Raw genomic sequence first — 16,950 nt, forward strand, 5'->3', positions numbered from 1 at the left:
ACCTTTGGGCCAGAGGGGCCAGCAGGGCGGGTGGGGAATGGAGGAGTCTGCTGACTTGATTTATCATTTCTTCTGCAAGGTTAGGCTCCAAGCTGCCTAAGGACAGAGTTTTCTCCATCTGAGCCACTTGGCTCTCAAGGTCAGAAACAGTGATGATGCTGGTCTGAACAGTTTCTACAACAGAGAGCCAAATCATTTTATGAACACATACTGAAAGAAATCATTAATAAAAAGAAACATTATGATCTAGCAAACCCACTGCTATGTATTCACCCCAGGAAAGTGAAAACATGTCTTAAGGAGACATGTTCATGAATGTTTATTGTAGCCTTTTCCAGCTTTGCTTCCAAAGTGGAAACAAACCGAATGTTTATCAACTGCAGAATGGATAAACAAACTGTGGTCCACCATACAACAGACTACATTATTCAGTAATAAAAAGGGATGAGCTGCTTATATATGCAACAACATGGATGGATCTCCAATGTATTATATTAAGTGAAAAAAATCCAGACTCAAAAGGCTACATACTGTATGATTCTCTTCATATAAAGTTCTAGAAAAAACAAAAGTACAGTATAGGGAAACAAAACAGATTAGTGGTGGCCAGGGGTCGGGCAAAGTGGGTAGAAGTTTGACTACAAAGGGATAGGAGGAAACTCTTGGGGTAGTGGAAATGTTATATATTTTGATGGTGGTTACATGACTGTGGTGTTTTTCAACCTCATAGAACTATAAAATTTTCATTCATCCATAAGAACTGGGTAAATTTTAATGTGCGTACATTATACTTCATGTATACAATGTACATTATACATTGACATCTGTAATACTGTCAACAGTAAAAAAATATATTTGAAAAGAAACCTAACTAAAAAATATGTAAAAGCATATCAGTGTATTTAGTGTATATTCATACAAGCATAAATATACTTATATTTAATTTATATCATGCATACAGGAATTTATATGGGTAACTAGAAGTGCTTTTTATGGTAAAGAGAATGTTATTAAAATTACAAGCTGTAAGCCTGATTTTTAATAGTGTTTTGAATTGGGAAACAATGATACAGACCTAACAACAAAAAAGTCTCTTAATTTGACCACTTAACATCCTATTTCTTATTTTGCATGTTCCTTTCTAATCTTTATCCATGTGTTATAATATACTGTTATAAACACAGTGTGCAAACTATTTATTGTTATTTTCACTTCACTCAAGACTTGAAAATGCCCCCAAGTTTTTGTCTAGCTGTTCTTATGCACAGCTGTGTCACAGTCATTTTGTTATGTGAGTATATCATATTTCATCATCCCTCTCCTATGGAAACATTAAGTTATATCCATTTTTTAGCTCCCAGATAATACTCCAACACATCTTTTATGTGTATGCTACTTGTTTCCTCATTGCCTGAAACTCAATTATTGAGTGGAAGCACAGTCGCAAGAGGCCACCTTGCTGGCCTTTCTGTGTAGCCTGTTAGGTTGATTCTAAGGATGGAAGGGAATAGCTTTGGAAAGGTAGACAATTTTAGGCTCAGGCTAATGAACTTTAATTTTACTTTATTTTTCATCAGCCACTAGACTGGAGCCCCAATGACTTTATATGGCCTAAAATGTCCATATTTATTTTTAAAATTACTTAGAGAGAGCAGTGCAAATCTGAAAAAATATCAAGTCATTTGGCAGAAGTCTAAACCTCCTGGGGATGCTGGCACGGTGGTAGAAGGGGCAGGGATCTCAACCTGAGCTCCAATGTCATGTCACCAAGAATTTGATTTTGCCTTGAAACATCTAAATTCTAGAGGAAGACCTGCTTCTCACTCACTGAATTGAAATTCTGGAGAGTGTCCAGAATTCTTTCTGCTCTCTTCCTTCTTCCCTTTAGCCTTTATCCCTAAACCTACTTTGTTTCTGGAGAGCCCTTTGCAGTTTCCAGGGCTTCTCATGTATGCCATTGTTCTCAACCAAGTGCTGTTAGTGTGACTATTTTATCTTTAATTTAATAGGCTGAGTCAGGAGGAGCAAAATGGCTTATCCCAGATCACACTGCCCGTTAGGGCCCATGCAGACCCATGACTAGGCCTTCTGAATGGTTTTCTCTTCCTTGTGGCTACCTTGGCTCAGTCCCAGCTCTGTCACTCTGTGACTGACTGATTTTCAAGAACACCAGTTTTTATTGTTTTCTGTCTAAATGGGGTAACTGTGTTTAACTGTTCAAAAGTTTTCTCTTCAGAATGTTTAAAAGAGTGACCCAAAAACCTTTTGTAGGGGAAAGAAAACTATAAAATAACTCAGCTCGATAAAATGAGATCTGTGTTTGCCTCTAAGCTGTTTCTCCATTCTACGAATGCCTGGAAGAAATCTCTTGAAATAAGAAGACATCATAAAAAGAAAGGATCAGTGTGATCTTATTACAGATATCTTCATTTACAGACTGGCAGCTGCATTTCAGGTACCCAGAATTAAAACAAAAGTAGGAGCAGCTTAGCTCCTCATATTTACCTGTCTTGTCAGGAGGTGTGCTGGTCATGATGACATTCTCCAGGGCAGATGTGGTGGGAGTGGGAAATGAGGATGTCCCAGGTAACGGGGTGTAGGAAAGATCAGTTTGGGGAATAGGGGTAGAGATAGTTCCAGATTGGGGGAGCATGTCAATGGTAGGGCTAGAAGCTATGGGAGTTGAAGACTGGACAGAAGGAAGGTGAGTCATCCCTGTTGGGCTCTGGGAGATGACAGCTGGATAATTTAGAGGTGTAGCTAAAGAGAAGGCACTGGAGACCTGGGAAAGAACTGTGGCCTGAGGAGCAACTGGGATAGGATTGCCGGAAGAAGAAACTGCCGGGCCATGTGGATAACCACCAGCAAGACACGTAATTGGATCCTGCAAGTCACTAAAGGAGAGAATCAGAGAGATGCATGTGAGACAAATGAGCTACAGAGAAGTGAATCTCCTCCTCTGGCAACCATCTGATACCACCCGGAACCCTGGGCTGCACCCCAGACCAATGACATCATTATCTCTGAGGGTGGGAGGCAGGCATCAATGTTTTCAAAACTCCCCAGATGATCCTAATGTGCAACCAGGCCTGAGAACCGCTGCACTATAGTCTGGACCCCTGCTACTTAAAATGGAGTCCATGAACCAGCAGCATTTGCTTCACTGGGGAGCCTGTTAGAAATGCAGAATCTCAGGTCCTGCCCAGACCTACTGATCAGAATCTGCATTTTAACAAGATCCTCAGTGATTGATATTTGCAGTAATGTTTGAGAAGTGTTGAAATTGAAAGCCCTTATTCATTGTCAAATTTCAAAAATTCCTTAGCCAACATGGCAATTAAATGTTATTTTGTTCGGAAAAGGGTCAGCATGTTTGCTACATACCACTGCAGTTTTTCTAATTCTTCTGGGGAGGAAGGGCAGGGTATTCTGACAGAACAGCAGCACTGTTCTGGAGGAGACAAAAGGAAAGAGAAGAAAATGCATGGTTAAGAATACGGCAAGAGCCCTAACCGGTTTGGTTCAGTGGATAGAGCGTCGGCCTGCAGACTCAAGGGTCCCAGGTTTGATTCTGGTCAAGGGCATGTACCTCGGTTGCAGGCACATCCCCAGTGGGGAGTGTGCAGGAGGCAGCTGATGGATGTTTCTCTCTCGTTGATGTTTCTAACTATCTCTCTCCCTTCCTCTCTGTAAAAAAAAAATCAATAAAATGTAAAAGAAAAAAAGAAAAAAGAATACGGCAAGATAGAAGCTCAGATCCATCAAGTATTGTGGTCCTTACACTGCATTTTAAAGAGCATTTGTCTAAAACAGGTGATAAAATAAATTGGATGGCATTATATTGAGTGAATTATTTTGGGGAGGGTTATATGTACATAATATCAATCACTCTTCAGCAATTTCTAAGAGGAATTCAGAAGTAAACAGATCCCAGTGGCAAGTGATTCAACACTCCAAATAGATCTTTCCTTCTCAACAGGGTTTATAATGTTTTCAAAAAGTATACTGAAATTTTATTAAGAAAAAACAGCCCGGCTGGTATTGCTCAGTAGTTAAGTGTCAACCTATGAACCAGGAGGTCATGGTTTGATTTCCAGTCAGGCCACATACCCGGGTTGTGGGCTCGGTCCCCACTGTGGGGCATGTAGGAGGCAGCCGATCAGTGATTCTCTCTCATCGTTGATGTATCTACTTCTCTCTCCCTGTCCCTTCCTCTCTGAAATCAATAAAAACATATTTTAAAAATAAAGAAAGGAAAAATCACCTTTTAGAGCTCCCTAAAAACTGCCTAAGGACAAATGAGTCAAAGTAGAAAGCTGTAACATATGTACGTTTCTTAATTATATCTTCAATTTTAAAAAGAATGCATCAAAGCCGTATGAAAATGAACACAGCAACATAGAGACAACTTACCCATCGGGTGAATCTTTACTCTTTTCAGAGCCATCATTATGGCACATATGTTCCTCGTCTTATTCAGTTTTATTGTGAATGTGCAATTTAGTGTGCTATAAAAAGAAAAACATACAATTAGAACGTTACTAAATTGGAAACCTATCTTACATATTTGTAATTGCTTTTTGAAACTTAAGAGTGAGGAAAAGAGACAGTGACAATGTTAACTTGCAGTGTCACATATAAGCTTGTAAACATCCACTACCATGGTCTGAACTTTATCCAAAAGATTTTACAGGCTAAGAAATTTATAGGGGTTTACATTCATAGAGGTTGCAAAGCAGAGAGCCTCTGACCACACAAAGCTGCTGATTCATTTTGTCTGCCTGCACAATGAATAGGCAAGGGTGAAACTTGGCTGCAGACACAAGCATCTTGACACCTAGAGTCTTACCCCCAGCTGTAGGCATTTGAGTTTCCATTGTAAGAGCCCTTTCAAATGCCAGCCTAGAAGAATATCAAGGTCTCTTAAATCCAAAATCTTTCTGGCAATCCAATCTGGATTATCAGATAACTAAGAATTTAAGACATTCTCTCTGTTTCTTTCTACTTTAATCTTGGTTTATGTGGGAAAAATATTAATATTGCAAAGAACAAAAAGAGGTAAATGAAATGAACTAAATACATATAGTGGATAGGGATTTGATGTACAATTTCATGGAAGACTTGCCATTATTTGTATCAATGAATAGTTTGATGAGTAGAAATCTGTCATTTTCTAGAATTTTTACTCTCATAGAATGCTGAAGGTTCAGGTAGTGAGATTATTGACCTATTAGCTTTTCGGTTTATGCAGTCAGGACAACCAATGGACACAATTTAAGACGATAATCTGCACATCCTCAAATAATTGTCAGGCAATCTCAAATTCACCTCTGCATGCACTTTTTAATTTCTTCTTTTCTCTTTCTTTCCTATCCTTTCCCGCCTCTCCATCTTCTCCCGTGTTCCAGATTATGTTCCTTCTTCTTTGACTGTCCTTATCTCTGACTGGACCACTGTGAGCCATTTCTTGGTCATATTGGTGGCCCTTGGGGCTAAGGAACTGATGATCCTTAGCCTCATAAAACAGAGGCCAGCAGCCCCAACAGAACCCCCCTCTGTGTTTCACAAAGAAATGAGAAGATACTTGTGACAGACTGATGAATGTTTGGAAGCATAAAAATACATATATCCAAAATGTCATTAATATATGTTTATTTTAGAAGAATACCTTCAAATTTGCAACCTAAGACTCCTCAATACTTTATTACTCATGAGTCAAGAATAATCTATATATATAAAAGCCTAAGCGACTGAATGACTGAATGACTGGTCATCTGGTCACTATGACATGCACTGACCACCAGGGGGCAGACGCTCAATACAGGAGCTGCCCCCTGGTGGTCAGTGTGCTCCCACAGCAAGAGTGCTGCTCAGCTGACCAATGGGCACCAGACACAGGGCTCATGGCTGGTGAGCACACTGCGGCAGTGCAAGCCTCTCCCAATCGATAGGGACTGACTGGGCGCGGGCCTAACTGGGTGCAAGCCCACAGCAAGCACAGCAGGGCTGGGATAAGTGGGAGCGGCAGGCTGGAGCTACAGGTGGTGTTGGACTGCCGGTTTCGGCCCGATCCCTGCAGGCTGGGCCGAAACTGGCAGTCTGACATCCCCCAAGGGATCCCAGATTGTGAGAGGGCACAGGCCAGGCTGAGAGACCCCACTTTTTAATTTCTTCTTTTCTCTTTCTTTCCTATCCTTTCCTCCCTCTCCATCTTCTCCCGTGCACCGGGCCTCTAGTGATATTTATAAAAGTATTAAAAATAACTGACCTTTGAGCTTCTGCTGTGGCACACACTATAAAATAAGTCTGAAACAAACGAAAAATATATATGTTACTTTGACAGTTGAAAGTGTCAGACAAGACAACCCTGGACTAATCACAGCATCACTGAATCTTAGAGCCCCAAGAACTCCTAGGGATCACCCAGTTCACATTTCTACCAGATTTCTGACTTATGATCAAAGCTATTCAGGCTATGCAACCTCTGCTTAGATAGATACCTCTAATGTCAGGGAGCTCATTACCACACAAGAGAGCTCATTCTTCTGGGTCCTTGTTTTAAGAAACTTTCAGTTTTACATGAAGGAAAATCCACCTCCTTGTAACGTCCATCCATTGTGCCTAGTTTTGATTTTTGGAGTAATGGAACTAGTCCATTCACTATTTTACATGACAGATTTGGGGTGATTTGAATACATATCTCCCCAGGAATGCAGAACTCCATGCTTTCCCCCAAATAACAATTATATGCAAAGTACAGGGTGTACTATGATTACCTCACTTAGGGTTTGCAGGGTTTTGTTGAGCTCTGTTCGTCTGTTAATAAAATGAAAGAAGTTGACATGAAGGAGGCTGTTGGTGATGTTAAATTCAAAACAAGTTAGATTTTTAGCAAATGCATTAGTCATATAGTATTTATTGCTTGCAGTATCCACTTTGACGAGGTACTGGGTATATTAAGAGATTCCTATGTGGAAAAAACAAATTATTTATATGACAAGGGAAACTAACCAGACAGAAGCTGTATTGGTACTAGCCAACAGTTGCAAGATAGAAATTTACGGTTGGACAATCGTGTTATTCATTAAGTTACTGCAACTCCCAGGCAGCCTCTGGCAGAAGGCCTGAGGAAGAGCTGGCTGGCCCAAGGCAAAATTTCTGAGACAGGCCCGCCACTCACCCTGGAAGCTCTGGGCCTATGATTTCTTCATTCTTTCTCCAACTGACCCTGCCACCCGCTAGCACTCTCCAGCCCTGCCTTCCCCTCCTCACAACTTCTCTTGAGGAACCTCCCTCATTCCTCTCCTCCAATTGCACTCTTATAACATTTGCATTTTTCCCAATGTGGCAGAGCTTCATGTGAGCTTAAAATGAAATAAATCTAGTTTAAAAATTCATTTATGGCCATACCATCCTGAATGTGCCTGATCTCATCAAATCTAGTTTAAAAAATCACTCTAAGGCAGTGGTTCTCAACCTGGGGTGACTCTGCACCTCAGGGACATCTGGAAATATCTAGAGACATTTTTTTTCTTGTCACAATTGGGGGTGGGGTGCTACTGGCATCTAGTGGGTGGAGACCAGGGATCTGTTACCCATCCCATAATGTACAGGACAATCCCATATGACAAAGAGCTATCAGGCTCAAAATGCCAATAGTACTAAGGTTGAGAAACCCTGCTCCAAGGAATGGGCAATAGTTCTTGGTTGCTCCAGGAAAGGTCTGGAGGGAAGAAGAAGGGAAGGATGGTGGCAGTAGTAGTCAGTTAGCTTTTTGAGCTGTCAGGAACTACTCTTCCATAACTATGCTCAGAGACCACCTTCTTTTAGGGGGTTTCCCTGGCCATTCCAGTCATGTCCAATCTGTTCTACATTCAGACAGAACATACTTTGGTACCTTGTAAATGTGACCTTCATTGTAGGGATCGTACGGTAGCGTTATCATCTGTTCCCTTTCTGCATCTTTCCTACCAGACTCCAGACTCCTTCTTCTCAAAATGGCCTCATGCTGGAACCACCAGCGGAACACTAAAAACGCTCATGCCTACATCTCAGTCCCCAAATCCTGATTTAATTGGTATGGAGTGTGCCTGGGCATCAGTGTTTTTAAAAGCTCCCCAAGTGATTTTAATTTGCAGTCTGGTTTTCTATTTTAGAGAGTTGAGGTTATTCCAATTTGTATCCCCCAGCACATAGTAGGTGCTCAACAAATATTTAGTGGCTTTAAATGAACTCATCTCTATTTCAAGTCTAGTAATTAAAATGAATTGCAAGTATGCTAAGTTGTATTCTATTTATAAATTTGTGAGTTTAAAAAAAATGTTTCCTATCACTACTATTGCCCATCTAAAGTTTTAAATCCTACTAAGACATTGGTTATTTCACACATATTCTTTGAATAGTTAGAAAAGCTAGATTTTTATCAGGAGGTAAGAAAAAAAATAGACATATGAAGTACATGAATGACACCCCTGCCCATCCCAGTTATCACTATAACTTTTTGCCACTATAAACTCACAAGAGTACTAGGAATGTTTGGTATCTACCACATGGAATCATGCATTATTTTTCTGTCTACCTCGGCACTGCTGAGTCATCAGAAGCAGACGGGTCAAAATGCTAATTAAAGAATGAGCCTTAAGAACAGTTTTTTTTTTGTTTTGTTTACTTTGACCTAGGAAAGGTTTTTCTCTTCAGTGTTATCACAGATAACTCACCAGAGCTTTTAAATTTGGTTAAAAATTTATGAAAACTTCATTTGAGAGTTAGTAGTAAGGTGGAAAATAGGTGAATTTTATCTCTGAGGCTGCTTCCCTGCCATGAGGGCAAAGACATGAAGTTTCTCCTGCCAGTGGACAGGGTAAGACTGTCCTGGCCTAAGCCAACTGCTGGTCCATATTTTGATCTATTGTCTAACTGGGGGCATCTATTTGTAAACTGAGGTCTATTTAACAAAGACCTCTCTCTGAGTTGTGAATCACTGATGCTTCATGAAAGCATGAACAAATGGTATACATGAAGTCTTGCCTTGAACCCTTCTTTCAACCTTGATGGCTATCAAGTCATATTACTCAAATAATAATTCAAATGGAGGTAATTTAATAGCATCAAAGAGAACAGCTTCAAAGGGATATTAATTGATGACAGGTAATTATGGTTATAGTTTGCAAAGAACTCAAGAACCAGTTCTCTATAACCTTTAGGTCTCTTTCCTATTCACAGTTTCCAAAAGCAAAGATAGCTCAACAAGTATCTTTCCATAGTTGATAAGATTTAAATCAAACAGCACATTACTCACTTCAATTCACTTAGAGACAGGACTCCAGTCAAGGTGCCATTAGCCATATTTGGATTCTGTTAGAAGCACAAAATCATTAAGAATACAACAAATATTGTTTTTTATACTCTCATACAAGAAGTTGTTCTTTAGTTTTGTTGACCACCCAAAGAACTACACCCTAAAGACTATAAATACTAACTGCATGAAATACTACCTAGCAAATGATCAAATCTATATAGACTGAGCCAGTTTTTGTTGTGTTTTTTTAATACCCTGAATCAACAAGTGTGATGTGCCAATAATTTATGTTTTTTTGTTATTCTATTTTGTCTTTCATTATTCTCCCAAAAGAATATTATTAAAGCTCTCTACATTAAAGGCCCCAGATTTAAGTAAAAGATCCCAATGTAAAGGGGGAACTTGATAGCAGTCATCATTATATATCTAGAACCTAGCTCTTTGCCAGGCATATAGTAGGTGCTCAAGAAATATTCACAGAATGAACAAACCACATGTAGCTGAGATCCTCTGAAGCAATCTAGGTTACAGAAGGCTGATACTATATCTGAATCCCCCATAGGGCAAATAAGATAAGTTTAAGAGACTGTTCTTAGATTCAATATATATTATATTTCTTATTGTTAGGAGTTTCTAATATAATTTCACATTTTGACTAGTCATAGAGTTAAATCATATAAACATTCAGCAGAAAACCTAGTGAAAACGAAAATATAATTATTAACATAATACCATAATTATTATGAAGTCAAGCCCTCTTATCAAAACTAGGGATTCAACAAGAAAATTTATTTATACTTGGCCATAAAAGTAAATAAATATGCCAAATATCATAAATCTAAGCCTTAAACAAATATTAAATACATCTGAATTCCTTTTTTAAGATTGTAATAAGGAAAATCTTTAAAACCTACCTGGGTAACATTGCTTTCTTCATCATATTGAAACATTATCTCACCTCTGAAAAATGCTAAAAATAAATTTTTAAAAAGAAAATTGAGACTTGCATCCTTAGAGCTTGAGGATTAATATCACACAGAAAAAGATTATCAAATTACTTTATAAACAAAGTTTCATCACATTTTTTTGCTGTTACTCACATTTACTCTTTTTTATTTTTTTTAATTTTAGAATTTTTTTCTTTTATTATTGTTTAAACTATTACATATAGTAGTACATATATCTCCTTTTTCCCCCCATTTACCTTGCCCCAGCCTCCCCTACTCTCTTTTATATCAGAAAGTTACTCAATATAATTTTCAGAAAATATAAATTATAAATTTTATGTAGGAATGCAGAAAGAGGGAACTCTTGTTCCCTTGTCAAGAAATTTGATCCCAGCCTACCTGAATCCCAGTGCCCGGGATTTGGCCTGTCCAAAGGCGCCCTCCATAAAACCGCTGGCCACCTGCCAGGCCACTCCTCGGTGTACTGCTTTCCAAGGCCCACCATGCCCCTGCGGCCAATGGCCCCAGGGTCCCAGCCTCTGTTGGCTCTACCAAGACCCTGTTCCCTTCAGGTGCCAGGGCACGCAGACATGGGCAGCCACACCAGAGTGCGCTGCGTAGCTGGGCACTGGACTTCACCAGGCTGCTGTGTGCTGTGCTGGGCATTGTGATGATCATAGTGGTGCCCTCCATTATCAAACTGCAGGTCCACAAGAGTGTGTGTATTGACTCCAGTAGCCTGTCCTTTGGCAGATGGAAGGAGATTCCTGTTCCCTTCTCCATCTCCATCTACTTCTTCGACATTGTCAACCCCAAGGAGATCCTCCAGGGCAAGAAGTCGCTGTTGTGGGAGTGCAGGCTCTATGTGTAAAGGGAGTTCCAGCACAAGAGCAACATCACCTTCAATGACAATGGCAGTGTCTTTCCTCAAGTATTGCAACTTCCAATTCCAGCGAGAAGTCCAGTGGCTTGGAGAGCTACTACATCGTCAAGCCCAACATTCTGGTCCCGAGTGCAGCATTGATGATGGAGAATAAGCCTATGGACCTGAAACTGTTCATGACCTTGGTGTTCACTACCTTGGTGAGTGTGCCTTCATGAACCGCACTGTAGGCAAGATCATGTGGGGCTATGACCACCCCCTCATGCACCTTATCAATAAATACTTCCCAGACATGTTCCTCTTAAAGGGCAAGTTCGGGTTATTTGCTGAGCTCAACCACTCCAATTCTGGGCTCTTCACCATGTTCACAGGGATCAAAAACTTCAGCCAGATCCACCTCGTGGACAAGTGGAACTGGCTCAGCAAGCTCAACTTTTGGCACTCGAATCCGTGCAACATGATTGACAGGACTTCAGGGCAGATGTGGGCCCTGTTTATGACTCACGAATATCACTGGAATTCTGTAGCTGATAATTTAGGAAAGAGGCCTGCTGATCCATAAAGGTCATCTACAAGGAAGTAGGCATGCTCAAAGGCATCCCTACCTTTTGCTTCATACACCTTATTTGCCAGTGGGTCTGTCTACCCACCTAACAAAGGCTTCTGCCTGTGCCTGGAGTGTGGAATCCAGAATGGCAGCATTTGCAGGTTCAGTGCACCCTTGTTTCTCTCCCCTCCTCACTTCTACACTTCTTACCCTGTCTTGGCAGAGGCAGTGATCAGCCTCCACTCCAATGAGAAAAAACATTCCCTATCCCTGGACATGCACTCGGTCATAGGAACCCCTATGAACTGTTCTGTGAAGCTGCAGCTGAGCCTCTACATCAAGGCTGTCGAAGGCATTGGATAAACAGGGAAGATCAAGCCAGTGGTCCTGCCACTAGTGTGGTTTGAGGAGGAGAAATGCTATTTATTTGCGAGTAGTAGTAAAAAGAGCTCAACAGATAAGGAAGCCATACAGACCTATTCTGGATCCCTGATGATATCAGCCCCGGTTCTGCAAGAAGCAAGACTGTAGGGTCCTGGAGATGCTCAGAGCTAGCCTAGCCCAACCACTCAGCCAGACCAGCTCCCCAGCCCCTACACCCTGCTTCTTCAGGACTCCCTCAGGGCACAGTCTGCCAGTCCTAACGTCTGAGCTTCCCAGTTGCCACACAAGTGTGTCCACACACTGCACACAATCCCACACATGTATGCATATGCCTGTGCAGGTATGTACAGACACACTCATGAATAGAGATGTTTATGAGGGGACTCAAGGAGAGGCTCACCCAACAAGGACTGTTTCAGAATCTTCTCTCTGAGGCACCCACAGGTGTGTGGGCATTGGGCCCTGTCCCTGTGGTGAGCCTGTTCAGCCATCGGCCCACTTCTCCCCAGTTTCCCTCCCCATTAGTCTGAAAACACTGCAGCCCCTGTTTGATGGTTCACCCTGAAGCACTGGGCTTTTACTCTGAGGGGCCAGCCACTGTCCAGAAACTCAGCCCAAGAGTTGTAGATTTCTTGTGCCAAAGCCATGGACACAGGGAGCGGTGGGCTCAGGGCTCAGCCTGAATCAAGACCTTTGACCTCTCTGCACCCATCTGGGCTGGGGGCAAAGCCCCTTCACACCGGCCTCAGAAACCAGCATGAGTGAGAGATGTCCCATGTGGCTGCCCTACTGTATCCTCATCCCCCACAGGATTTTGATCTCCCCAAAGTCTACACAGGCACTGGATTTGGGTGTCTGGGGCCCCTTCTCTCCAGCTAAACAGACACCATCCTGTATACTGAGTGGGCCACTCCCTGGCTGGGGTGGTGGAGGCTCTGTCCCAAGCTTCCCTCCATGAGGGCCCTAATCTTTTAGGTGCCAAGCCAGAGGTAGACAGGTCTGGGCCCTGTCAGCCTAGGTGTCTGGTCAGGTGGGAGACCTGTCCACCCGTAGCTTCTGGTCTCGGGGCAAGCCTCTGTCTCTTTTCTACTGGAAGAAAATGAGTTTTATCATCTTTTAAAAATAATTCACTATTGAGGTAATAAACCTTTTCTAAAAATGGGAAGAAAATAAAATTTATTCTTACATGCTTCTCATCAGAATTTTTTTTCTTTAAAGATGCTAATTGAGGGAACCATGGGTCTAAAGTTAATGTTTAAAAACAATCTTTTAAAGTTGTTACAGTTGCAGTTACATAGATAAGGGAGGGAGGGAAAAGTGTTTCTCAGAAGCTTAGCAACCTTATGGAAGTCCATTTATTCCTTTCTGGTGTTTTTTTTTTTTTCTTTTCTTTTCTTTTCTTTTCTTTTTAAAACTACAACTACCAAATGCCAGTATCTTTCCTAGGAACAAAGTTGAGATTTTGCTTTGAAACCTGAATAGGTTGCAGGGCAAACCTTTTCAGTTGAACAATTCATTGGGACTTCCATCCCACATATGCCAGAAAACCCTTTTCTTAAAATGCTCACGTTGGGTAACATTGAAGTAATTTTTAGTTAACCTATTTTCTGCAGGGTATACTTGGAGGGCCTTTGACTCTATCTGGAAACAAAACAGAGACCCCTTAACAGGTACATTGTGTGTATTTTATAATATAGAGACAAAAAACTGGCCTCTTGAGCAAAAGGGCAAGGATATCATATAAACTAGAGCATAGGTCAGCCAACATTTTTGTGAAGTATCAGACAGATAATAAATATTTGAGGTTTTGTGGGTCTTACACTCTGTTGAAACTATTCAACTTTGTAGTGCAAAAGTAGCCATAGACAATATGTAAATGAATAGGCATGGCTGTGTTCCAATAAAACTTTACTTACAAAAACAGGTAGAAAATATATTTGGACTATGGGCAGTAGTTTACCAACTCCTGAGCTAGAGTGTTGAAGGCCTCCTCATCTTTTTTATTGTACCCCAAAGTACAACCGATTCCCATAGCCCAGTTCCCAGTGGTCCACTTCCACTAAACCAGCCAACAAAGCCACTAGACCAGAGATTAACATGATTTATCTGTTTAAGCAACTTTTCTACCGAGAACTTCAACTCTGATACTGAAACTTCAATTAATACAGTATATAAGTGTTAAAAGTAAAGACTCTTGATATATGCATAGAATTACTTATCCATTTAAAAAAATTTTTAAATTTCTTATTGATTAAGATATTACATATGTGTCCTTATCCCCCCATTGCCCCCCTACCCTCACTCTCTGTTTAAAAATCAATAAAATATAAAAAAATTAATACATTTTATTGATTTTTAAACAGAGAGGACGGGGGAGGGATAGAGAGATAGAAACATAAATGAGAAAGAAACATCGTAGATTGGCTGCTTCCTGCATGCCCCCAAGCTCTAGCATGTGCCCTGACCAGGAATTGAACCAGTGACCTCTTGGTTCCTGGGTCAACGCTCAACCGCTGAGCTACACTGGCCAGGTTATTACTTCTCACTTTTTGAAAACAAATCTTGCTTGTATAAACTGATTTAGTGTGTGTGCATATAGTCGACACCTACAATTTCTTTCCCTCACCCCTCTATTCTTCAGGTTCAGCCTTTAGTCTTGTTGAGGGCATGGTGAGTTTCATAAATGTGCTGGGAGCACAGTAGTAGCAGAGCAACCAGGAAATCACCTCCTTTTTACTTTTAGCCTAACTGTGCCTAGTCAGCTCCCATTTCTGCATTAGTCTCCATTTCCCTTAAGGAACCTGGATTGAAACCTGCAAGAAGTGGAGGTTTCTAGTTTCTGGCAGGATATCATGGGATTTCTGGTGCCAAAAGAGTTGGTTCCCTGGTGAGGTTGTTTTCAACAGACACTAAAACAATCAATTCATCTACTTAATTAGGGAAAGCATTACTCTAACCAGCTTTCTGACATCTGTTATTCAAGATGACCAGTTTTTTTTTTTACTAAATGTTCAATTTTCAAACAGTTATCAAACATCTTGTAAACACAACACTAAAGTAGACATTAGGAACCAGTTCAAATATAGATGAAGCACAAAAATAATGAAATTATGGTGAATTCAGTAAAGAGGGGAGGGAGGAAGAAGAAGAGAGAGTTACACAATATATGAAAGTAAAATGTGTTGTTGTTTTTCTTGAATCAAAACCAGATGATATTTTTCTGCTATATTCTACCAGGGGCATACTATCAGGAGAAAGCTCACATAAGCAAATTTCACACTCACACAAATAAAAAGTCTTTGTGGAGCATTATTTCAACAGAACGTTTTCTTGTTTTCTAAATTATCCAACCTTAACTTGTTTTACTTGCAATTGTTTGTTTTCCTTTTTTTTTGTACATTTTCAAATGTGCATTAGTTCCATTCACTGAATGTTCCTATGTTTTTCAAACAAATTATTAAACTACTAGAGGCCTGGTGCATGAATTCGTGCACCAGTGGGGTCCCTTGGCCTGGCCTACAGGATCGGGCCGAAACCAGCTCTCCGACATCCCCCAAGGGGTCCCAGATTACCAGAGGGTACAGGCCAGGCCAAGGGATCCCACTGGTGCATGATTGGTGGGGAGGGATGCGGGAGGTTGGCCAGCCTGGGAGGGACTGTGGCAGGTCTCCTGGGCGTGTCTGGCCCATCTTGCTCAGTCCCGGTCAGCCGGACCCCAGCAGCAAGCTAACCTACCAGTCGGAGCGTCTTCCTCCTGGTGGTCAATGCACGTCATAGCAAGCAGTTGAATGGTTTAGAATATCATTAGCATATTACACTTTGATTGGTTGAATGGGCAACCAGATGACCAGACACTTAGCAAATTAGGCTTTTATTATATAGGATTAAAGGGAACAGAATAAAATGATTCATTCCTCTGATGAGTGTTTCTTTTTATATCAATGGAGTCATGCTAAGACTTGAATAGTATAAAATATTTTGTTACCTTCCTCTTCTCTCTTCCCATGATCCAATTCTGACCTGCCACACCATGTTTTTCTGTTTTTTACATCTGCTTTCATAGGTTTCAACAAAGAAGGGAGCCCAGAGAGCCAAACCAATGTGAGAAAAGTGGTTGTTTCATTCTTTCTGGCCCAAGGCAGGAGGGAAAATAACCTCATTTCAAAAATAGCATGTTCTCAAGAGATTTCCATCTCAATTTTTAAAAATAGTGGGCAGTCTTAGCTAAAGATGGCAAAATCCACTATGGCACTACTGGGATTAGCACCCAATTAACTAGGTGTACGTGAGGTTTTCAACATTCTAGTAGAGCGGTTTGTTTTAGTTTTAGAAAAAGACAATATCCTGTTTCTAAGCTATAATAATACTTAAGGTCCTATGGAAAAGCTTGAAGGATTTGTATACAAGAGGTGGCTTTCAATAATTAAGTTCATTATTAATTATGTTCATGAATCAACTCTAAGTGCATTAGTTATGGATTTAAAGCTATGGTGAAAAATGTTTTGTGCACAGCTTCATGTTCTCATATTAAAGCAGTTAACCCTTCATTTCACTAGGCACTGGGAAGATAATTCCAGCCAAATCTAAAATTTGCTTTTGTTTTCATTCAGGATTCATAGTAGCCAGGTGGTATGAAAAGAAACAGATCAAAGAGGCACACATCACACACTCTCCAGGAGAAAAGCAACCATTTTTCTCTATGAAGCTAATTTATCTGGTAACATATAATGTGCATAAGAACTAACCTGAGTCATTGCAAATAGATGACAAATTGCAGCTATTTCTCTGGGGTTTGACTCCTGCAAAGGAAACACAATCCAGCTGATTAAGCATGTCAACACCTTCACTTATATATACTAGTACATTGTCAAGAGAATTAATAAATTTAGGC

General features: G+C 40.7%; 1 protein-coding gene and 1 pseudogene across 2 annotated transcripts in view; one reads left to right on the forward strand and one right to left on the reverse strand.

The window, feature by feature from the left end:
• The window catches only part of ADGRG2 (adhesion G protein-coupled receptor G2), a 121,583-nt gene that overhangs the window by 27,137 nt on the left and 77,496 nt on the right, over positions 1 to 16,950 (reverse strand). Inside the window, exons 9-17 of the mRNA XM_080653297.1 lie at positions 16,805 to 16,858; positions 10,213 to 10,268; positions 9,299 to 9,354; positions 6,777 to 6,816; positions 6,269 to 6,306; positions 4,414 to 4,508; positions 3,385 to 3,451; positions 2,506 to 2,894; positions 3 to 174 (exon numbers count right to left, since the gene is read on the reverse strand). Of these exons, the coding sequence (XP_080509423.1) occupies positions 3 to 174; positions 2,506 to 2,894; positions 3,385 to 3,451; positions 4,414 to 4,508; positions 6,269 to 6,306; positions 6,777 to 6,816; positions 9,299 to 9,354; positions 10,213 to 10,268; positions 16,805 to 16,858 (967 nt within the window). The remainder of the gene's footprint in view (positions 1 to 2; positions 175 to 2,505; positions 2,895 to 3,384; positions 3,452 to 4,413; positions 4,509 to 6,268; positions 6,307 to 6,776; positions 6,817 to 9,298; positions 9,355 to 10,212; positions 10,269 to 16,804; positions 16,859 to 16,950) is intronic.
• Positions 10,836 to 12,206, forward strand: LOC308240381 (scavenger receptor class B member 1-like; annotated as a pseudogene). The gene has a single exon. The product of its transcript is annotated as a scavenger receptor class B member 1-like (transcript).

Source organism: Plecotus auritus (assembly GCF_963455305.1).
Source record: "Plecotus auritus genome assembly, chromosome: X".
NCBI lineage: Eukaryota > Metazoa > Chordata > Mammalia > Chiroptera > Vespertilionidae > Plecotus > Plecotus auritus.